This window comes from Equus asinus, chromosome 23 (genome assembly GCF_041296235.1).
Source record: "Equus asinus isolate D_3611 breed Donkey chromosome 23, EquAss-T2T_v2, whole genome shotgun sequence".
Lineage (NCBI taxonomy): Eukaryota > Metazoa > Chordata > Mammalia > Perissodactyla > Equidae > Equus > Equus asinus.
Window position 1 is genome coordinate 24,882,898 of NC_091812.1, and position 25,436 is coordinate 24,908,333.

At 40.2% G+C, this 25,436-nt stretch overlaps 1 protein-coding gene across 11 annotated transcripts in view; it reads right to left on the reverse strand.

Annotated features, from left to right (window-relative positions):
* TLE4 (TLE family member 4, transcriptional corepressor) overlaps positions 1-25,436 on the reverse strand; it is a 142,029-nt gene that overhangs the window by 74,290 nt on the left and 42,303 nt on the right. For 7 of the 11 annotated variants that reach the window (XM_044767618.2, XM_044767617.2, XM_044767616.2 and 4 more), the window contains one exon: positions 17,776-17,850. The exons of the other annotated variants lie outside the window; for them this stretch is intronic. In XM_044767618.2, coding sequence (XP_044623553.1) covers positions 17,776-17,850 — 75 coding nt within the window. The remainder of the gene's footprint in view (positions 1-17,775; positions 17,851-25,436) is intronic. 11 annotated transcript variants of the gene reach the window in all.

Genomic DNA, 25,436 nt, shown 5'->3' on the forward strand with positions numbered 1-25,436 from the left:
GGGTAGGAAAAAATCACTGCAAATTGAAGTTCACAGGAAATGTTATCTTTCTGAGCAAAGACAGGAATTCTTTTTAATTGAATGTCCCCAACTACTTGATCACCAGGGTTTGACAGGCTAATGACCAACCAGGAGCTGGGTGAGGGCACAGTTGCAGTCCATACACGTCCCTAACAATTCTGGACCATCTCCAACTGGAAACCAGACAGAGGTTTTCTTGTTCCTCATCCCTACTATGCTATCAACAACAGAAGGATCCTCAAACAAAAATACGCATTTTTCTTAGAAGTAATGACACTCCAGTAGCTATGAGCACACTTAGTGCCATATCTTGGTTTCTTTAAAAAAAAAAGTGCAAGGTGAGCCTGCTACATCTTGCAGAAAGCAAGAAAGCTCCCTAGACTAATGGATAGTGACAAATAGGACAACAAGCCAACTTCAAGGGGTCCTCACTGGCAAAACTTCAGACAACTTAAGCACAACTTAAGCATGAGGAATAGTAAGTATAATAGATTAGAACACATTTTAATAAAAAGTTTCCAGGAGGGGGATCCATGGGTCCCCAAGAAAACAGGAGGAGCTGTGGGGCATTTTGGGGCAAAGGACTACAGAATGGCTCCCAGGCCCAGAACTCCTCTTCTACCAGCTGGCCAAGCTGCGTGCACTCAGCACGTGTGCTGCGATCCACCCAGGAGCCGCCAGGCTAGGAGAGAAGTGAGGGAGGGCCCAAGAGACCTTCAGAGGGGCCAGGAGAGAGGGGGCAACAGACTCTGAAATAGAGCAGCAAGCACAGGTGAGGGCCCAGGACTAGGCTGGTATCTATACTCCTTGGACTGTAAAGATACCCTTTTAGTAAGGACACTGTCTGTCGGGGTTGGGCTGAGTCTGAGAAAGGAGACCCGGATGGCATTCAGGGACGCATCATAATGAAGCAGCATCAGAGCCACCTGGCTGGAATGCTTACCATCTATGTAAGCAAGAGCCGTCACTTCACCTTTCCAAGTCTTGGTTTCTTCATGTACAAAGTGGGAACAGTTATAAAATCTACCTCCCTAAGACTGTGGGGAGAATTATATGAGACTGTGCATATAAAACCCTTAGCACAGTGCTTGGCAAATAATAAGCACTCAATAAATGGCGGCTGCTGTTATTGGAAAAAATTCCACACTCACATACACACACACACACACACACACACACACACACACGGGGGGCGGGGGGAGGGTCGGGGTCCTCTTCTTTACGGAATAATATTAATTTAAAGGAGAAAAAATTTAAAATTTACCACTTCACCACTTCAAATGTATTAATGGTATCAACAGATGCTAAAAGCCCTGGGTAAACAGCTGCTAGGAACAGGTTACTCAGTGTCAAAGCATCACCCACAGATTACCAAACTTCACCGATAATGTGAAACAAGGGGTAGTATTTTTACTAAAAATGCTTCACCTGAACCTAAACATAAGCAAACAATCCAGACAAATCCAGATTGTGGGACATTCCATAAGCCTGGCCTGGAATCTTCGAAATGCCAATGTCATAAAGTAAAATGGTTTGGGGATTGTTCTACACGAGAGAGGACTAAAGAGACAGGACAACAAAGGCGTTTTGTAATGTGAGTCCTAGATTAGGGGAAAGCGTGAGGGAGGAAAAGGTGCTATCAAGGACATTTTGTGGACAACTGGGGAAATAAGAATATGAGCTATAAACTGGCTATGTGGACGGTTCACTGTGTCATGTTTATACAGGAAAGGGCCCTTGCTCACAGAAGATGCAAGCTGTTGTGTTAAGGTGTGAAATGTCATCATGACTGACCCTGGCCTTCAAACAGTTCAGCACAAAGAGTATGTATGTCTGTGTGTGTATACACAAACATAAAGCAAAAGTGACAAAATATTAACTAGTGAATCTAGGTGATGAGTACACCGTGTTTGTTTTACTATTCTTTCCACTTCCCTCTAGTTGTGGGGGTGGGGAAAACAAGATGTGCCCTTCTGGCCAAAAGATTGGGAGTTCTTGCTTTTAAAAAATACCTCTAGCAGAAGCTAAAGTTTCAGTGAACAAATGAAAAGAAACAAGAATAAAAAAAGAACAAACGAAGGAACTTTTCAACCTAAGCTTATCTGTAACTCATTCCTGATGACTTAAACCATGAGATTTACTGCAGGGGAAGGACCTGCGTTTAGAGCAACCCAAGAAAGATGCGCACGGCCGGCATAAAACCACAGCTCCCTGTGGTCCTCCAGATCCCCGGCCTAGTCTTTAAGGCGAGGACAGGTAACAGAGAAAAGAAGCAAAGCCCAGGAGTGCAGTGCCAAGGACTCCATCGTCCTAACTGCAATGTAACTCACGAAGTAATACCAGCAAGAAAAGGAGGGCATAAAAGCCAAACACCTGATTCATTATATTAACTTTCCCATCAGTGACCCTGTTAGAATTTTTTCTGAATTGGTCCCAAGTTTACTAAGAAAGGTATTTCTAAGCAAATTAATAATAGAAATACAATTTCCCAGAGGAAGTACTTGTTTAAGCTATTTAAAGAATTTTTTTTCAGAGATTTTTTAACACATTATCTTATTGAAACTGATGCTGCTATTTTGTATTTTAGTCATACGTCACCAAGATAAGGAAGGGATCCTGCTCAGAAAACCTTTCTTTTGTTACTTCAGAGTACTTAAAAAAAGTAAAGCCACATTTAAAAAGCCTATCTACTTTAGGTTTTCAACAACCTTGCACTTGATCTTCGAACTTTACAAGTAGAATGAACCTCAGATGATACCTAGATGAGTTGCTTCCCAACATTCTGACAACTCATGTGTGTTTCCTGTGTATACAATACACATGTAAATGAAAAGTTCAGCATACAATACCAAATACTATGTGTGGCACACTCTAATGTTTTCTACTCTTTTATATTTTTTAGTAAAAAATGTTGACTACAGCTCACTGAATTATTTCACTGCATACTCATGACTCTCATGACCTGCCATTTGAAGAACACTGAACCAGGCTGTGATACTGTATTTATAACAAGAAATATATATTTGGTCTTCATCTCCATTTCTGCCAGCGAGCTCCTAAAACCCTTGAAACTTCCTAAATGATGAGAGCAATAAGGACATCTTTTGTTATTTTAATTAGGTGACTTTAGGAAAACACCTAAGGATGGGAGTTGGTTGCCAGGGGAACCAACCATGTGATTAGAGGGTTGGAACTTTCAGTCCCACCCCTCAACCTCCGGGGAGGGGAGAGGGCCTGGAGATTGCGTTCCATCATCAACGGCCAATGATGTAATCAATCCTGCTGATGTAACAAAGCCTCCATAGAAACCCAAAAGGACAGGGTCCAGAGGGCTTCTGGCTTGATGAATATGTGAAGATGTGGAGAGTGTGGCACCTCAGCGACAGTATGGTCCCTTTCCCCATACCTTGCCCTAAGCATCTCTTCCATCTGGCTGTTCCTGAGTTATACTCATATAATAAACAAGTAATTAGTAAGTAAAATGTTTCTCTGAGTTCTATGAGTCGGTCAAGCAAATTACTCAAACCCAAGGAAGGGGCTGTTGGAAGAAAAGGTGAAAACCTGGACTTGCAATTGGCATCTGAAGCAGCGGGGTGGGAGGACAGTCTTGTAGGACTGAGTTCTTAACCTGTGAGATCTGACGCCATCTCACAGTAGACAGTATCAGAAGTGAATTGAACTGTAGGACACCCAGCTGATGGTTGAGAATTGCCTGGTGGCGTGAACCTAGCTCCCCAACATTGGAATTGGCTGCAGAATTTTACAGGCCAACACCTGCACACTGAGACTCGAGGTAAAAGTTGGTGGGAGAATGCATCAGCATCAAGAATGGAGCACGTGCCACACCACCCAGTCGGCTACCTCATCTTTCTTAACTAGGGAGGTCTTACCACAAGAGGTAAACAATCCTTCATTCATAAAAAATCAACAGAGACAGCCGCTCTAGGGAAGTGATCTTGAACTGAGACCTGAAGGCTGAGAATGAGAGTACATTGCAGAGAACTGGGAGAAGGGAATCGCAGGTGAGAGAAAAGCAGTTGCAGAGGCCCAGAAGAGGAAAGGTGCCTGAGGGGCCAAGGAAAAAAAGGAAGTCTGATGGGAACCCAGGGAGCAAGGGGCAAGTGTGACAGAATATGAATATTAGAAGAATCCGATCATGGAGGAAGGAAAGGGCATTAGACTTTCATTTAAGAGTAAGACAACCCTGGGGCAGGCCTGGTAGCGTCGTGGTTAAGTTCACACACACTACTTCAGTTGCTCGGGGTTCGCCAGTTTGGATCCTGGGCGCAGACGGACACATCAGTCATCAAGCCATGCTGTGGCGGCCTCCCACATAGAAGCACTAGAAGGACCTACTACTAGGATATACAACTGTGTATTGAGGCTTTGGGGAAGGGGAAAAAGAAACAAAAAAAGGAAGATTGGCAACAGATGTTGCTCAGGGTCAATCTTCCTCACCAAAAAGAAAAAGCCTATCTTTAAAAAATATTAATAATAATAAGACTTTTAGGCTGTGGTGAATTTTTTTGGTTTTGTTTTGTTTTTTAAGTTGAACTTTTAGTTTGTCCTTAACTGGTATAGGCTGGATCATAATCAATTTTTGGCTATATGTGTTACAAATACCTTCTCTCAGTTTCTGGCTTGTCTTTTCATTTTCTTTAAGATATCTTTTGAAGAACAGATGTTTTTAATTTTAACTAATATTATCAATCTTTTTTCTTACAGTTTGAGCTTTCTGCAACCCATTAAGAAATCCTTCTCTACTTCAAGATAAAAAACAAACTCTTTTTTTCCTGAAAAAATTTTTTTTTTTTTGAGGAAGATTAGCCTTGAGCTAACGTCTACCGCCAATCCTCCTCTTTTTTGCTGAGCAACACTGGTCCTGAGCTAACCTCTGTGCCCGTTTTCCTCGACTTTGTATGTGGGACACCTGCCACAGCATGGCTTGACAAGCGGTGCACAGGTGCACACCCGGGAGCTGAACTGGCGAACCCCAGGCCACTGAAGCATAACACGCAAACTTAATTGCTGGGCCACCAGGCTGGCCCCTCTGAAATTTTACAGGATACCTTGTAAAGTCGGGCCTCAACTAACTGGGTAGATGCTTGTACTATTAATTCAGATGGGGAAGAAGAGAGGAGGAATGGGCCTAGAAAAAAAATTGTTTTATAATTTTTTTAATACTTTACTTTTATAGAGCAGTTTTAGGTTCATGGTTTTAACTTTTTTAGATTGGACAAGCTATATGTTAAACGAAGACAAATAGAATGGAAAGAAATCAAAAGCCAAGCATAATCCTACCATCCAAAGAAAACTACTAATATAATGTTGGTTGAGTCCATCTAGTATTTTTCAATGCATTTCAATGCATCATGTTATCCTGTAATTTAAAATGCTACTTCTTGTTCTATTTAGTGTGTATCAAAAAACATTTTCCCATATCCCTAAGTAATGCTTTGACCACGACATCATTTGTAATGGCTACACAATATACGCCATTGTATAGATATATGAGAGTTCGCTTGAGCAATCCTCAATCACTGGGTTAAAGCTCAGGTTGTTTCCAATTTTGATACATATGTAGAAAGTCACCATGGCATTACAGTATATCAGTTAAGATAGCTCCTCTGCAAGTTACAGAATGCCCAAATGAAAGTGGCCTTTAAATAATAGGGGTGTTTAATTCTCACAGAAGTGGTCCTGAGTTGGTTGGATGACTTGGCAATATCAAGGCTCTGGGTCAACATCTCTGATTCTTGTGGCCTCTCTTGTATCCCATTTCCCCCCAGATGGCTGCCACATCTCCAAGCATTAACTCATAATCTCACATGACCATGTTCAAATGCAGAAAGGAGGGTAATTCTCTCTTTATGGTTCTTTCTGTTAAGGGCAAGAAGGTATCTCCTTATATCTCATTGACCTAGACAGGGTCACATGCCCACAGCTCAGCTGTGAGGAAGGCTGGACAGAGCATCTGGAATGTTTTAGCCTCCATTGTAGGAGGTAGGCTCTGCCCATAAGAAACAACCAACAAAACCTGCCTTGACATCTGTCTGTCTTTTTTTTTTTTTTTTTTTTGAGGAAGATTAGCCCTGAGCTAACTACTGTCAATCCTCCTCTTTTTGCTGAAGAAGCCTGGCCCTGAGCAAACATCCGTGCCCATCTTCCTCTACTTTATATGTGGGACGCCTGCCACAGCATGGCTTTTGCCAAGTGGTGCCATGTCTGCACCCAGGATCTGAACCGGCGAACCCCAGGGCCACCGAGAACCAGAGGATGTGAACGTAACCACTGCGCCACCGAGCCAGCCCCTTGACATCTGTCTTTACTCATAGGCCATTCTGAGGCTATTAGCTGAAAGAAACCCAGGAGCAACCTCTGAGCTTTCAATCCAAGTAGACAGTAGCTTGAACTGTTTTTCTCCTCTCAACAGTTTCTTCTCCCAGATATTAATTTGTGCAGAGCTGTGTCTACAAATTGCTTTGGGTCAATCCAGAAACACCCTAGGGAAATAAAAAAATACAACATGACTGCCACTTTGCTTTGGGACCACAGTGGCACTGTCCCTGTTGGCCACAGAAGACAAGCTGGGCCAAGATAAACTCTTTCCTTTGTTACGAATCTACCAAGGGGAAAAAACGTACGAGACTCACAAGGGCAGACTAGCCAGGGAAGCACCTTAAAAAGGGATCAAGAATGTGCCACCTTTATTTTTTCTTAAAAGGGTTGGGGGGGGTTTATCTAAAACTCTTGCTTAGTAGGTCAACATCATTATTTAAGTTTGCAATATTACTATAATCCATGAAGCAGTTGTTATTCACAAGTAGGATGGACAAGATTTTCTCAAGATGGAGAAACGGAAGCAGAGAAAAAATATACAGCGTATGTAGTATAAGGCAATGAATAATTTCAAAGACAGAACTCTCCAAATACACCAGCAATCTCTACGGACTCCAACTTATTCACGCCCCCGAGCGTGGGCATTGTTCCTTGCCTACCAGTCGCCCCCCTTCCTCACCCACTGCTCTCATTAGCTGACCCTCACTTTTATTTTCATGGATAACTGCCACCCCAGTCAGTCTCCCCTTGTGCTTGGTTCACAAATTTATATAAATGAGATTTATCCATCTATGGATCTACTCCTCTCACGAAACCATGAGCGCTGAAGGGGCAGGGACCAGTTCTTAGTTGTCATTGTGCCCCAGAACTTTAAAGGATGTTTCTATAAACAGGAAAGTAAAACATAAAGCATTCTGAAGAAATATTTACTTGCCTGTACTTTATGACTATCTGAGCTGCTGGCTCCAGTTAATTCCTTTTAATATAAACAATATCCCAAGCAGTCATTATCATTAATTGTTAGTTAAAGTTTAAATGTTTAATGTGGCTAACTTATTTTCCATATATCAACAAAATGTAGTTGTTTTTTTCCCCAACCCGTCAATAGTTGAAGAAACTCCCCCAATATTTAGAAACAAATTCAGTGTCAACTCCTGATTTCCAGGTTTCTGAACAACCATCCAGCAATGTCTCCTCGTAATGCTATAGACAAGTGCTTTCTAGCTACAGGTTTTCCACCAAACACTTTGTTCTTTCCTATCTGGATCTTGCAGAGTTCTAGTCCCATAAGCACAGGTTTAAACATTTTTGCGTCATGGGACCCGTGGTGAATCTAAGATCAAAATTTCTTCCCCAGGAAACGTATACCCCACCCTCCCACCCCCACACACAATTTTGCCAACATCTCAGGGAGCTAATGAACAGCCTAAGACCCAAGCATGAAATCTGAGAAGATCCAAGGACCTAAGTTTAAAATACTTGCTTTGGTAGTAGTGTTTATGACAACTTTTGATTCTCACGTAGGAGAGTAAGTTACAACAGACAGGAAACAATAGCAGGAGTCAAAAGTATCCAACTGCTCTATGGAACTAATACAATTCAGAGAACTTAGGCTAACCAATTACTATGTGCATCAGGCACACCCAACTTCCATTTCTCTCCTTGCGCTCTGGACACTAAGCACTGGACAATCCTATTAGCACAGAGGGATAAAGAGACTATTGATCCTAGTGTAAAAGAAAGACGAACACAAGTCGAGGGAACAAATAAGGGACAGTGTAACAGAACGGTTAAATGCGTGAGCTCTGAAGTCAGTCTAAGTTTAGATCCCCATTCTACCAGTTTCTCCCTGTGTGGCCTTCAGAAAACTACTAACAACCCTTTGGAGCCTTAGCTTCATTATCTGCAAAGTTGGGGACAGTAAGACTACCTTCCACGTGGGGATGATGTGAAGATTAAATAGAATAATGCATGCAAATGCTTAGCACAGTACTTGACACAAAGCAAATACTCAAAAACATTTGCTATTTTTAGTTACACGTTTAGGGAAAAGAATATAAGCCTAGGGATACAATAAATCCAGAGAAATCAAAAGGTCCCTAAGTTTTAAAAATATCCTATCATCATCAAAACAAAGAGGTTTACAAAACCATACGATGTTAGAAGAGCAGATAATACTTCAGGGGCTATCAGCTCCGGTCCTGCATTCTACACCGCAGGTGAGAAAACTTCTAAGTGAAATTCCTAAGCTCATACTATATAGGTGATAGCCAGAATTGTGCATTATCTATCAGTTCACAATTTCTCTCAATCTTGGCTCAAAATTGTGGGGGTAAAAGTCCCAATGTGAAAATAGCTCAAAACTGATTATTTGTTCATTTAACAAATATTTATTGAACAGATCTTTATTAAATATTATAAACAAATTATTGTACATTTATTCAACAGTTACTGAGTACTTATTGTACAGATATTTATTGAAAAAGATGAGCTAGATATCGTCCTAGGCACCATGGCTATAGAAATGAACAAGATCTCACATTCTAGTGACGGGAAAATCACACACATAAATAAATGGTTATTGCTATGAGAAAAATAAAATGGGCTAATGGGACAGAGAATGAGTTAGGTGAAGAAGCTATTAACATCTGCCAGCCAGAGAAATCCTTTCTCAGGAGATGAAATCTGAGATGGGACTTCAAAGAAGAGCATGAGGAAAACCACGTCAAGAAGTGGAAGACGGACATTCTAGAGGGTGGAAGAGGTGGTGCACAAACCCTCAGTCAAGAAGATGCCTGGGGTGATCTAGGGACAGAAGAAAAAGGCCATGTGCCTGAAGTACAAGTCAAATAAAGAGAATGAGTAGTAGACGACATCAGAGAGGTGGGTGAAGGGTCAAGCTCACCGTCTTGCAGGCCATGGTAAGAAATTTCAACTTCATTCTAAGCAAAATGGGCAGCCATCAGAGCAAAGGGTTAACCTTCCTGAGTTCTGAGTTTTAACCAGAGCTCTGAGGGGTACTGGAAAGAGGGTGAGAACAGTAAAGAATAAGCACAAAATAGAATGGAGAATATCAATAATGAAAGCTACAGAAATCAAGACACTGTGTCACTGGCAAAAGACTAGCTATGCACTCGAACGGAAGAGAATAGAGCCTAGAAATGGACCCACAAATAGAGTCGATCAATTTTCAACAATGGTACAAAGGCAATTCAATGGAGAAAAGACAGTCTTTTCAACAAATGGTGCTGGAACCAGTGAATCGGATGTCCATCTGAAAAAAAAAAGAAAAAAGAAACTCTACCCACAACTCACACCATAAACAAAAATTAACTTCAACTGGATCATGGACCTAAATGTAAAATTTCTACAAGAAAACCTTTGTGGTGGGTTAGGCAAAGATCACTGAGGAACACATCAAAAGTAAGACTCATAAAAAATAGTCATAAATTAGACATCATCCATGTTAAAAACTTCTGTTCTTCAAACACTATTAAAAAAAATTAAGCACCACAGATTGGGAGAATATATTTGAAAAATACATGAAGGACTTAAATCCAGAATATTAAAAAACTCTCAAAACTCAAAAATAAAAAAGAACTGACTCAAGAAAAAACAAGGCAAAGATTTGAGCAGATACTCATCAGAGAAGATATAGGTATGGCAAACAAGCACATAAAAAGAAACCTCATTAGCTATTACAGAAATGCATAAAAACATGAGTACCACCGTACAGCTATTAGAAACGGCTAAAAAACTCCAAAAACCTAGAATTCCACATGCTCGTGAGGATGTGGAGCAAGGGCTCTCTCATACAGACTAGTGAGACTGAAAACAAAATGGTCACTTGGCAAACCTAGGGCAGCCACTTCGAAAGTTAAACGTGAAACTGAGCAATCCTACTTCCAAGTAACTGCCCCCCAAATGAAAACTTATATTCTACAAAAACCTGTATGTGAATATTTCTTGGGGCTTTATTTACGAATCACCAAAACCTGGAGAAAACCCAATGTCCTTCAAGGGGTGAAGGTAAACAAATGGTACATCCATATAATGGAATATTACCCAGCTCTACAAAGGCACTAACTAGTACTGATCCAGGGAAACACACGGACAGATCTCAAAGGCATTATGCTAAATGAAGGATGAAAACTCAAAAGGCTACATTATAGTGTGTAATTCCACTTACACAACATTCTCAAAAATGCTCACTTTGGAAGAAAAAACATTATCGGTGGTCTCCAGGGACTAGAGTAGAGAATAGCACTGACTACAAAGAATAAGAGAATTTGGAGGAACAGGGTAGGGCTAGAGAGAAATGCTCTGTATCTTGAGAGTGGTGGCAGTTACACAACTGCACTTGGTTGTCAAAACTCATCACACCGTATGCTAGAAAAGGAAAATTTCCTCTATGTAAACTAGACCTCAATAAACCTGACTTAAAAAAAGAATAATGATTCGTATTTCTAGATTCCTAATTCCAAATAGCTGCAAATATAAAAAATACACAAATCTGTAAACATAAGCAGCCTCATTTTTATCATGTTTTCTATTATCTCTTTCTTTACCCTGTTATCCTTGGAAACTGAAGTTGTACCAAAATTAAAATGTGTTAATTAAAAGCTTATTATGTGTAGTAAAATGTAAAACCAAAAACGATTACAACTAATAAAACCTTAATAAAATGATTTAAATGTAATTTGAGGATCATTTCAGAAAACATTTAAAAATAACATTCAAAGTGAAAATAAAATGTGCCCCTTTGATAGGATTTGGTGAAGATACTCAAATATTTGTGGAATGAATGAATGAGTGGATGTAATCATAAATCATTCTTACCATTCACTAAAAGGTTTTAACCTTTCTACAAAAGGTCTTTAGGAGAACACTTAAGATCACGAATGCATTTTCAGGTAGGATTTTCTCAAACAGAAGGAGCTTTGAGGAATACACAATAATAGTCCTTAAAACTTAGCCTAAGTCACCAACTCTTTCGTTGCCCGTTTGGGGTGAGCTTGCCTGTCTTACAGCCTAGGCCAGCTCCCTCCCTCCCAGCTCTCAGGGACACAAGGCAGGCTGGGCGCACAGGGAAAGAAGGCTTACTAGACATGAGCTGGAGGTGCTGCTTGCAGGAACACTGCCAGGAGGAAGTCAATCAGAGAATTAGAGAAAGGGAAGCAAAATGGGAGGACACTAACCAATCATTAGGGATAACAATGTGCAAACAAGCTTGCAAGCTGCCTTGAGCGAAAGCTGTTTTTCTGTGTAACAGTTCCACCAGGACCCCTGGACCCCTATACAGGTTGGGCCTGCTGTGTTGTGGTGTGAATGAAATGCAGATTCCCAGATCTGGGAAACTCTGTTCTCTTCCTAGTGGAAGCCCAATGCTCACATACCTTAAGCTAAGTCAGATGCACCCAATGAGAGACATTCTACAGCTCTTGTAACTCTCTGCACTTAACTCTACCTGGAGCCATGAAAATGCATTTATTGGGGGAAGGAGGAGAGATCTCCTCCCTCAATGCAAAGAACAAACAGTAATCCTTCACGTTAGCAACAAGAAGAAAAAATTCTTCTAGGGCAGCTTTCTAACAGAAATTAAAAGCACACCATACGCATAAATTAGAAATCCTGTTCTTTACCAAGGTTTTTTAGGGAGTTCTGAAGTGGAGACAGAGCTAAAAAATTACTTAAATATATGAGAGTCTTTGTTATGAGAGAAGGGAAATTACTGCCTCTTAGAGCCTCATCAAACTGTAGCACAAAGATTAGATTATGACTACATCACTCAATAACATAGTCTCCTGATCCACAGTAAATGAACCAGTTTAAAAAGAAAAGGTGAGGGGAAGGCACACCAGTACAAGATAGAGAGGAATGTGTGGACTTACGATGTACAGCTGCTCTGGCTTACGTGCAATCAAACTTTATCATGCTTTCTGAGGGCAGGTAAGCAAAGCCCTACAATTACAGAACACCAGCCTCTTCCCCCTTTCCCAGTGTTACCAAGCTGTGCACATCATGCCGTCAGGGGCCGGCATATCGTATAAGGCCTTTAAGCTCCAGGCACACTCTTCAGTAGACAGTAACAAAGCTGAACAACAATCTCTGATAAAACACAAATCAATTTTCTGGCTCGTTTTTAAGTTTACTCCATATTTAGAAAATACCAATAGTAATCAGCTGGGAGGACAAAAAAGGGAAGCTCACCTGTAAGTATACTGAAAATTACTTACTTAAAAAACAATGTAAAAGCTAGGCTGTTAAAGAAAATGTTTTATGCACAGAATTCACATCAGAAAACAAACCATGATTCTGGCACAAGAGTACAACTGCCTACCCACACCAGAAAGCCTCCTTAAAGAGCTTGAGGCCTGTGAAGTCAAATCCTGAGTGTCTTAGTTCCTCTAGAAAAGTGGAGGGACAGGGCTTGGCTGCAGGTAGTTTTGAGAAATGATCCCAGAACAGGCGTGGGGCATAGGGAAAGTGAATCAGAGGAGAGAAACTCAAAACAAGGATATATTCTTGAGTTGATCACCACCACAGGCAACTGAAGCTCCATTCTGCTGGGATCCTTTGTGGAGGAACATAGAAAGTGCTTAAAACTGCCCACCAAAAGGACAGGAGGGGGGCCTTCCAGTGACTGACTCCCTAGGGGTCGAGGATTACCCCATGGGGTGGGGGGACAGCTCTCTCATGCTTCCACGCTGCACATGCGTAAATGAAGGGTGGAGTCGCCACAAAAAGCACTGGGAAAATGCAAGAGCTTCCCAGTGTGGCTTTCGGGAGGTGGGTCAAGCTGGGGATAACATGCTGTAATGACAAAGGCAGGAGAGAAATGCAGAGGAGGGGTAAGGTGGGCCTGGTAAGGACAACACTGCTCAGCACTGCTGCCATATCTGTGCCCAAAAGAGGACAACAGCAAGGCCACTGCAAAAGTAACAATATCTCTGGAAAACCCTTTATGAGTAAACACAGAAGAGAGGAAAATACGGCTTTTTTGATACTTAATAACTTTTGCTTTTGTTAAGGAAGTGAAGTTGTATTTTTAATTTTATTCAAATTTTGTGTTATTGGACTCTGTCATGTGAGGGAGGGGAAAACAAACACACAAACACAAGTTTTTATATTTACCTACAAATTTATATCTTTCAGTTTTTTGCCTAACAGCCAATTAGTTTAAAAAGACAACAAGGGAAATGACCACAGTGGCGCATCTAAATGCCTCTGAAACTGAAAACGGCATTTTGAAATCTATAATGAAAAAAGAGGGACACACATTTTAAAACTATCATACAGCAAGACCCTCTGCCAAAATGCCAATCTGAAATGTGTATGTATATAATTTAAGGGCCAATCATATGACAAGGACAATAAAACAAATCTTAAGAGGAAAGAAAAAAAACCCAAAGGTATTGTCTTTCTTTTTTTAAATCAACTCAAACACAGAGGATGGTAAAGGCAAAGTCATTTAAATCATTTCCTTAGTAATACAAGTAATATTTAAATAGATTTAATAGTGCTGCTCCAAACCAATGAATTATGGGTTTAAAACCTATTAAAATGTAATGTTTTTTTCCTGAGCTGAGAGGAGAGAGATTTAAATCCACTGAATTTTAATATTTCAGCTTGAGCTGCAGGAGGTAGAGAAAGTCCAAATGAACTATTCCATCAGCACCATTCAAGCATGAACATTTTAATCAGTTTTACTTCCTTGGAGTTCTCTAACACAGTTTACGCTGTCATTCTGAAAGCACTTAACACAGAGAGTGTGAAAAACCACCAAGGCTTGTTATTGCCTTCACAATTGATGGCAAATAATTTTGCAGACTTCCTATCATTAAAATGTCACTGCTAAAAATTGAGGTTCAGCATTTCTTGTGCTAAACTGCATTTTCCTACAACACCATGGCATACCTGTTCTTAAGGATTTCTTTAAGGGAGTGTGCTTTGCTTTTAAAAAAAAAAAAAGCATATTTCTATCATTTTATTCTTCAAAGAGTCAGGTTAAAAAAGAGGGGGAGGGGATCCAAAGAAACTCCATTTTCTGTTTTTACAAGCCAAACATTTCCTTTTGCAATGTTTGTACTAACAAAACTTTTTTCTTAATGGTAGTTTCTTTGGAGAGATTCTTATGAGGTTCCAAATCAGCCTCCTTTATTAAGCATTACCGCATTCACACAGCATGTGCTGATTATATAGTGTAATGGATTTAAAAAGCATTTTAAGATAGTCAGATGACTCAATTTAATAATACAGGAAATGAAAACATCATTTCTAATTAGATCATATTACTGATTTAAAACTACAATTTGTGTGTTGTTCCAACAGTGTGATCGCGCAGAAATTCTAATTTAAAAACACAGTGGCTAGTAGGACACATGACAAGATCAAACCAGAGACACAACGCTCCCTCAGCCCATTTGGGGAAACTGCGGGAAAGCTTCAGGGAAGTGTAAAATACGACCAATTCAAAACAAAACACAAAATATTAACTGTAGAAAACAACACAGGAATTTTCCTGAGTTTTTTCCTTATAAATAAAAGATAAATGATATTTAACTTATTTCAATCTATCAACAGTTTTAAACTGAACATGACCTGTGAAAGAAATCATTATAACTGTGTTTCATTCCATTAAACACAACTAGCTTACTGTCAAGAGAACAAGCTGCCTCTCCAGGTTTCAGGCTCACTTCAGCATTTTGCATTTAAACTGCATGGATCACTGGTTTGGCTCATTTGCCAATGAAGGTAGAATAATATTGCAGAGTTAAAAAGGTGCTTCATCAGATTTCATTAAGTCTGGGAACATTTGTGCTTGCGTAGATGGTGCACATACATATAAAACAGATGCATGTGCACTGATAAATAAATGAAGGTCTGCAGGGGCTTCAGACAGGTCTTTGCCTCTCAGGAGGAAAAATTTTCATTCCCTCCGTGCAGAAAATTGTTGCCGACTACGTTCTAAAGATCAAGTAACAAAAATCTAAAATTGACCCCTCACCACTTTCAGTAGCAGGTCAAAATACCAGCACCTCACAACACGGCCATGTCCAAGGGCAGCCAGAACAGCGGGTGCATTTAAAAGTCCACAGTGTTACAACTCTGAAAACGACTGGACACAAGGCACTACCAGGGCTGAAACAGACAAAAGACCAAAGACGACAGAGGACAGCAGCAGCAGAAAGGCATCAAGTAAGTTGATAATTGAGCTCTTTTCTTGCTTGGTTTGTGACTCCTGAAAACTGCTGGGTTTGTTTTTCTATTTCTGCAATCAATTTTTCAGAATAGTCAGATTATGTGATTTTTTTATTCCATTTTCTACTAGGATACAAATAATTTGGAAATCCCACCAGATCCAGCAACTACAGCACATGCTGCTTTGATAGCATGCAATTCGACTGAGTTAATTCTTCAAATAAGTTTTTAAGTCACAAAATTAAATTAGCTTTGTTTTAATAATTAAATCCATACACGCACAATATGTCTGTCAGTAACTTGGCTACAGTCTAATAAGTCATCCTTTCCCTGAGAAAAGGCAATCTGCCATCCCATTCAAAACAAAGTATGTAAAATGAAACAGATATAAAACAGTATTAAAAGTGTACTTGATGTGATGAAGGGAAGGGCACTTGTTCTGATTTTATACCTCCCCTCATGTTTTTAAGCAACATCCAACACAAAACAATGTGTTTTTGATTTAGATTAATCTCTCCAGTGTACAGACAGTAACTAATAAGACTCGAAAAAGAAACAAAAAGCACCGTTTTCCTTCAGAAGGATGCCAACCAGACAGAAGGTAGGATGGCTACCTGCGTTTTAGCATTTCAGACAATCAATCAACACTAAGCCAGAGATGCCCCAGCAAGCCCTCCGGTCAGTCCTCACTCCACACAGTCTCCTTCACGGCGGACGGCGGACAGGGTAGCGGCTGAAAAAAGCAGATTCTGCCCCTGGTGACCTCGCGAGATTTGGTAACCAAAACCAGCCCAGCGTGAATACAACACACACTTCGAGCAAACACAACTGGTATATATACATATACACTAACTTTAAGATGAATGCCTTCTCAGTGTTTTAAAAAATTTATTACGCTACTCTTTTCTGGAATTTTAGGAAATAAAAACTAACTGTGAAACGTAATCATCTCTCATCTCTCCCTCACCCCTGGCAGAAAATGTATGACAAGTGAGTCTGTAGTGTGGCTTGTTCTGATTCAGGCTCTTCTTTCCCAAGAGCCCTTCTGAGGAAATAAAGGTTACTCTTTCTCCTTTATTATGTCTTCTAATTTACTACCACTCTTTTCTTGTGGTCAGAGGGACACAAAATAGAGCTCAAAACAGCTCATCAAAAAACAAGCTACAATCAGACTACTGCCCTACCACCATCGGCAGTCACCCCAGAGTTCTGATTTCCTTGTTAAAAGACAGAGGCGTAATTGAAGCAATATCTTCACTTCAGATTGATTATCAGGCGACCCTTCTCCGCATCTTCACTCAGCAATTTGAATTTTAATGAAAGTAAATGGAATAATTAGCATTTCAAAGTATGTTTGATACACTGAGGGGAAAAAAGAGAAAAGACTTTTGTGTATAATTTATACACAAAAGAAAGTATTTGGGAGGGGGCAGAAAGAGGAAGGTACAGTTGTAGTGTCTTTATTAGAATAACCTAAGGAACTGCTTGTACCAGGTGCATAAATAGAGATGTGAATATTGTGCTCTTTTCAGCTAAGATTTCTCACCTTTATTATTTCTAAGTTTTAGCACCTTATTTTATTACTTGTTATCTTAATCTGGGAGAACAAAATGGAAGTGGAGTGACTGCCCAAACCCATGAATTCCAGCAGGATTTCTATGCAACATTAATGCTACAATGCAGGAAGGATTTTACAACTAGGCCACTGATTTTTCAGAAAGGTGTAGTTCATCTATTATTTTCTACTACAAATGGACACTAGCCCACAAGAACCACTCATCACAAGGGAGGAAGAGTAGCAGGGAGATGTGAAAATGCACATTTCACTAAAAATGATAATAATTAAGATAATCTATATTTGAGGAAAGATAAAAAAATCAGGCCATTTTAACATCAGGGCAATGTGTATCTTTTTTCTGGCATAGGTTAGCAACAGAAGCTGATTGCAAAAGAAAGAAATATTATAAAAGAGAACTACCCAGTCTCCTTAGGGGAGAATTTTTGGGAACATGTCAACCTGAATTGGTGAGAATGTGATCCAAAGTTTCTGAGGCAGCCATCAAATTTCACATGAGACTGAAGGCAAAGTGCTTAATTTCACTTTATGGACTTCTATTGCCCTTTGCCCCTTTGATGGAATAAAATTTAAGAAGAGAAAGCGAGAGAACTGATGACAAACACTAAGATCAGAGCTAAAATGGAAAGGCCACGTACCCCAATGATGGCGTTCAGTTCTGCCATGGTCACCTGCTTGGCCCGTTCCACAGCCTGCACCACTTGTTGCTGGTGCTATAAATGAAGATCAGAAACAGAATACAATTATTTGTGTCTACTCAGTCAAGAACAGCTTTTCCTAAAATGTCCTCTACCTTCAATTACATGCAAAATAGGATTTAGGGGTCTCCATACTCCAAATAGAAGCCCCAGGTGGAGGGTGACTAAATCTCTAGAGTACATTTGGGTCTACACTGCTGAGAACTAACTGGGCATCCAACTGCGCCCCCATGAAGGATGCTCCCTTACAACTGGTAGAAGCAGCTTACATTTTCCTTTCATGTCAGTGATGCAAACTGACCCAACACCTTCCACTAATACTACAAACAAAACAACAGAACCCATTCGACCTGCTTTCTTTGTACCCCCTTTTCTCTGCCATCTACATAAAAACTTTCAAAATACTTCCTATAAATATTTATTTTTAAAATTTTTCCTGCTGTCTGTTAGTTAGAGTAAACACCGGAAGGACATACAGAGTTAAACATTCATGTTTCTTCTGGAAATGTAAAAAGTGTTCACATTTTAATTTCTGTCAGGAAGGGCTGCAAATTTAAAAGGGATTAAAAATGTACAACTCTCCCTAGCAGTAAAGTTTAAGAACTTCAGGTATTTCTTTTAAATGCAATAGAAAAACCAAAGCCTGCAAGTTTAAGTTAGTTTTCCTTTGGAAAAACTAGGACGAATAGTATATGAAAATCCCTCTATCCATGATTCAGTTCTAAAGAAAATGAGCAAGAACTGCCATTAGTAATTTTTATAACATTAGAAAAACAGCACAGAAGTCTCGACATGGAGGCACTCACTTACATCCGGACATACACAACAGCTTAGACAAGTACCCCCAAAGTGTAAATATTATTCCCAACTAAATACACTCGAACATTCTAGGATCTACACACTCAAATTCGGTCTAAAATAGTCTCTTCTCCACTTCTTTCACTAGGTTTAGTGAATGAAGAGCCAAAGGGACTGTGCTGTGAAACAGGCAGTCCTCTGTGTGGTCGGGAAGAGTCTCATTTTGCCTGATCCCAGTTGAGAAATGTAGTTAACTTTCTCCACTGACTTGAAGTGAACATGAAGCTCAGCTATCATACTGCCCAATACATACAAAGAGGTAAGCCACGAGTGAAACGCGAAATTCTCCCTGAGCTACCTCGCACTACATTCCAAAACCCTCAAACACACAGTCACTGAGATCAACCAGGGTGACCACTATCCACCTCCCAGCTGTGGAGGGGTGGTGATGGGGGGTGAGGGGGTGATGTGGGAAGGGAAACTGCTTAAATTAGTCATCTACAAGTGGTGTTTTCATCCTTGATTTCCTAATAGAAATGTGTATTTTGTGCCTGCAACTAATGGGAAGAAAAATGTCAAATAACAGATCACTGCATTTTAAGCTTTTACTAAAACTCAGAACATTAAACTATGTATCTCTGATTTTTTTTTAACTGTAAGAGTTTAAAAATAAGGGCTTAAGAAGCAATCCCAAAGTATTCATAGATATCTCCATCCATTCTCTTACTCTTTAATAAAGTATTTGTCAAAGTGAAATAATTCATTTCCCTCTTTTCTCCAAAGAAAGTAAAAATCCTAAAGATTTATGAAAACACTAGAAGGAATCAAAAGGCATAGTCAGTAAATGAGCAGTAACAGTAGTTTCTCCTCGAAGCCAGCCTGACCATGTATGTTTACTGACTACCTACTATGTGCCAAGCACAGAGCTCATGTTTAGATTTAAGGCAATGTGTGTATCACAGTAGTGAAAAATGGCAGCAGTTGGAAAGCAGAGAAAAAGATAACATGTAGGACGACTCTGAGACTTATCTAGTACTCAAAGTGAGTACATGCATGGAAATTTTATGGGATTTCCCACCTCTTACTTTCCAACATTCAACAATGGCTGCGCAAAATGTCCAAAACACTGAAACAGACGCCAAAACACCACATGTGTATACATCCAAGAGGTATATCATTCATTCCACTCATGCACCCATTCATTCAACAAAAGCTTTTAAGCTCTTACTCTGTGCCATTTCTGTATATTACTGAAAAATCTCCGTATTACTGAAATATCATCTACTCTGTATTAAGTACTCAAAGAACACTTCTATGAGACAGAGATGCAGAAAATGCATCTAGTTAAGCCCTTCCTACCATGAAGATTGATCAACTCTTGCTTCATAAACTGGATTCCAACTGCCAAGATGGGCAAAGATGCCTTAGGCTGAAACCGCTCTGGCTCAGCATTAAAATCAAGTGCATTTACTGAGAAAAACAGAAACACACCAGTGAACCATGACACTCACATGCTCCTATAGAAACTCTTGCTAAAAATCTAAAATGACAATGGAAGTCACAACTGAGCTCCTCCCTTTGCTCTCATGGCAATGGCCATGGGCTATAATACCACATCTGAACTTCACCTGTAGTTCAGGATTTTACTTCCCTATTTCTGCTTACAACTGTGAATCATCTGCTGTTTAAGGACCTTTGGAACAGAAGCTCCCTAAGGGAAAGAATGCCTCCTCCCCTGTGTGCTCTCAAAGCACCAGAAACACCCAACATTGCTCACTCAGCCACACAGTAACATTACACCACAGACTAAAGCAGCACACACCAGGAAAGGGGTGAAAATTAAAACTTGGGGAAGAAGGGGTAAACGATCACAAAAGAAAAAATGAACACTCGAGAAAGAAGCCTAAAGTACTCCCATAAACTGACTCACAGGGGGCATTTTTTTTTCCATTTTCAAATTTTAACAAGTAAGCTCTGTGATTCAGAAAATACAGCAAGTTTTTCACATCTTCTCAGAACCACGATGGCTTTCCCATTATGTCTGCCATCTCTTCCCCTTTTCTTCCCCTGCCCCATCTGTTCCTCTCCTCACTCCACCCTACATCTCATTTCCTCTCCCACTTCCTGCCTATCCCCTCAGCCCCCTCACCACAAGTGGTGACAGCCACTCCAGCCCCAGGAAATCTGCGGCAGGCAACACTATGGCTGCTCTTATTGCTCAAGCTGCTCACTCAGATATGAGCTCCCGGTGTGACCTTTTCACCAGTGCCACCAAATGAAATGCCACTGAGAATATATTAATAAGCCAAGGGTGAGAGAGGGGGCCTCTAACAGGGATTTGGAAGAGGAAAAGAATGCCCAATTATTTATTCTTTAAAATACTGTGATTGATAATCTTTTTTAAAATCCTGAAAAAAAAAAAAAAACCCCTACACATTGTGGTTATGGTTGCACAACTCTGTAAATTTACTAAAAACCGTTAAATTGTACATTTACAATGAGTGAATTTTATGATGTGTAAATTATATCTCAATAAAATATTGAGATTTAATGAATACAAGCACAGTTGGGGAAAAAAAAAAGCCAGTAAAATGAAATTCTATATGCTAAATCACTTGCCTACTTACTTTCATCATAAAATTATTTTTGCATTTGTTCTGGAAAAGCATTGAAAACTTTTTTCTACAAGAAAGAGGCTGAAATAATTAATATAAGCTCAGCAGTCCAACAAAGCCTGCTGAGAAACAGATCTTAACAAACCACTAAAGTGTGTACAATCCGTGTTTAACGTACGCTTCTCAGAAGAGATTACAATGACAATACCTGCCATGAAAGTACTTTAGGGCATGGCAATAGATGTGATACCTCTAATAAAAACAGTAATAAAAAACTCTATATTATAACCTAGAATTTTTTAAAATATCTCCCTTATTGATAGGGTCAGTAAAGGGGTAGTAAGAGCAGAGATGTAAAATGAAGTATGATTCTTATAATGAACAACACTGACACTCCTGACAGGTGGAGACACAAGTGAGCAAGAGATAACGGTCCCCCTCCTCACAGAACTTCCAGACATAGAGAGTGCCCTACAGTACCAGAATATAGGAGAGAGAATCCTAGGGGAAGTTATAGGAAGGAACGGCCAGCACATTTCCTGGGGCAGGAGGATAGGGTTTTGTTTTCTTATTCATTCATCCAATTATTTCCGCACCTACTATGCACCAGGCACTGTGGTAGGAACTGAGATTAGAATAATGAACAAGACAGACAATGCATAATACTCAAGAGGCTCTGTAATTACAATTGGAGAGTAATGTCCATGAAGAAAATTACAGGATGCTATGTAATCACTTATCAGGGAATTATCTAACCTAATCTTAGGGCTGAGGGAAGATTCCCTAAGGAAGCTGACCCAACAACTGAGACTTGAAAGATCTGCAGGAGTTCTGTGGATGAAGAGCAAGGAGAAAAGAATTCCAAGAGGAGGGAACAGCTTGCTTGCGTAAGGTCCCTGAAGGGGAAAGGAGCTTGTCTGTCAAGGAAGAGAAAGAATGTGTGGCTGGAGGAGGAGACTAGGGTAGGGGAAGTTGGGAGAGACAAGGCACAGTAGGATTTTGAGGGCCTTCTTGGGCATGTGTGGCAAGACACTCATGCAAAACTCTTTAAAGTGGAAGAGGTATTCACAAAAAGAAGAGCAAAGGCAAGCGCATAAAGTCATTAAGTCATTTGAGTACGACACAGGCCTACCCTATAGAACCACGTACTACTAGTGGGAAGTGAAATCTGTAAGGCAGGAGGAGCCCAAACAGTTGAAGGGCTTTGCATGACATGCAAAGAAGTTGGACTTTATCCTGGTAAGACATTTTTTATTAAAATTTTTTAGCAGCAGAGTGCCATCAGTTCTGCATTTTAGTAAGACAGACCTGGGAATAAGAAGAAGCCAGACGGCAGGGAGGTGAACCAGACTGGAGGGAGAACAGCTAGAAGGCTAACGCAGTATTCTAGGTGAAGGACACTGAGGCCTGAACTGGGACCAAAGATCCTTTCTGCCAACAGGAATCATTAGCCACATGTACATGAAAAACCACTCAATCTGAACTAGAAAGAGCCTTCAGAAATCACGAGATCCAGATGCCAGTAGCCTCCCAAGCACTGTACCAACCAACCAACAAACCACCCTCCATATTTCCAAATGCCTACAGATTTCTAAATGCTGCCTGGGCTGAGGGGAATGGGATGGTGGCATTGCAGCACCAACCACAGGTCAAAGGCCATTACTATATCTAATGATGAATCTCCTCTGTCACACCCTAGTAAGTAATCAATCAGCCTCTGCTTGATTACATCCTCTGAAAAGGAATTCACTACCTCACAGAGAAGCTTTTTTCCATTTGGGAATAATGGGCCCTAATAGTGAGTGAAATCTACTCCCCATAACTTCTTCTCACTGGCCCCAGTTTTGCCTCTAAATTCTCCTCCACTGGAGTGCACTTCAGGTATTTGAAGATGGCAGAATGCCTGTGTTCAATTCTCTCTATTCCAGGATAAATATCCCCCGGTCACTGGCTCTAGGCCACTCATCTTCCGGGCTACTCCTCTGGTATGCCTGATGCCTGAAGTGACTAGACACAGTACTCCAGGTGTGGCTGAGCAGAACAAACTGAATGTCCGTGTCCAGTAAGTCAGGCTAAAATCCTACTGAGCTTTTGTCAGTAACTCTACCAAGTTTATTGACACAAAAAAGCCTCAAATTTAACCAAAAACTCCTCAAGTCAGCCTCTTCTAAATGGTATTCAAGGAAATGTTGGTCTCACAAGTTGTTAGGTATTACTTTAAAAAAAAAAAAAACAGGTTTAATTTGGCTAACATCTGGTAAACTGCAGGTCTTCTTCGAGCTTTAAATCTCAAACAGAGTGAATATGTACACAGGGCTTTCCAAACAACTTCAGCTATGGAATATGGGATTAAAGCTCTGAGGAGCACACCTTGGGAAATAATGCCCAAGGTCTTTTTCTTTCTGATCCTTCAGCCTTGTCTTCTCCATTTTCATTCAGCTGGGGATCGGCCATTCTTTGATAGATCCAACAAGCTCAAGTCCATGCTTTCCAATAGAACTTTCTGCAATGTCAGAAATGTTCTAGATCTGTGCTAAGAATATGGTGGCCACTAGCCACATATGGGTGGATAATGAGCACCTGAAATGTGGCTAACGTGACTGGGAAACTGAATTATTAACCTTATTTAACTTTAAATCCAAATAGTCACAAATGGCTCTGGCTACTGTATTAGGCAATGCATCTCTACTTAAAGTATGGTATAGCTTAGCCCCAGTAATAATCCAATCACTGCCTAACTGAAAGTCAAAGAAATGAATCAATTTCTCAAATTAATGCTAATTTCTTTGGACACATAAAGATAAGGGTTTTTAGCACTGCTGCCTTTGGAAGGTGGTCCACATTTAAACCTGCAGAAAAAAAGTTCTCCCTCTGGAGAATCATCTTTCACTTGCTGAGGACAAGCAGGCCATAATGCCACCATAAGGATCTCACCAAACATCCAATTATCACCAAAACACATGGTCATGTGGAACAAGCCAATAAGTCAACCATGGTACCTGAGACAGGATTATGCTCTCTGATACCTCATTCAGTATTGTGGGGAAAAAATACATTTTAAATAAAAGGTGGGCCAATGCGGAAATCAGAAAAATGGACCAAATCCTCTAAAGCCCCAATCCAGGTCTATTAGTTACTTCAGGACATTCCTTAGATATACGGGGCTGTCATAATACCTTGCCAACTCTGATAAAATGGCCCTGATTGGGAAGCAGACGTCTCCTGTGAAGGCTGCTGGCATTTAATGAATGCTCTTGAAGACAGACTTACGGGTGTCACTGCATACTTATCAGGGGATCTCTGGTGGTTTCAGCCAAGCTCTCCTAACATCAAACCGTGTTATCACAAGCCATTGATTCCTTACAAAGTTAACAAGCAATAAGATGAGTTAACCTGGTGCCATTATGAGGCGAGAACACTGCCACCAGTGCATGTAACCACCGCATTTTGTTCATTTCCTCCCTAAGGCACAATATGAAAGTGATCACGTTTTTCAACTTCCATTTTACCATTATTCTATACATGCAAAATGTGGTTCAGAGTAAATCAGTACCGTGTTAACCCAGATGCCAAATAAACAGCATTTGAGATACACCTATATCTCATATATCTCAGAAAGGGCTGGTCTTCCAGCAAATTAAAAGAACCAAATTTATGGCATGTCCAAAATAGAAATTCATGTATCATTTGATTTCACTAGCTATTCTAGCCTATTGGAATTTAAATAAATGCCTATTATCACCATTACATAAGTTGTATATTTTCTACCATTTAAATGCAATGCAGAGCACCCAAACAAACAGAAGTCTGGCAAAAAAACACTAACTACTTGCTACTACCCGTTAGAAAAGCTAACAGGGCAATAAAAACCAAGCTTTGAGTTAAAATTAAATTTGCACTAAAAAGCATTCAGGTTCGAATATTCCCTTTTCCCTAGGTAAATATAAGAATAAAAGTAGAAGGCTTAAAATTTTCACTCCTAATTTCCCGTTTATACTCTAAAAATTCTAATGATCATAGAACTACTGTTAAATGTAGTCAAAAGAATGATTTGAATTCTTTATTTCATTTGTTAAATCAATATTTACAGATGCAAGGAAAACCAGCTGCTCACAGGTAAGCCCGGGCCTCCAAGCTGGGCACCGCCCTGACTCCCCGTGACTCGGGAGGTCTGGTCCACAGGGCTCC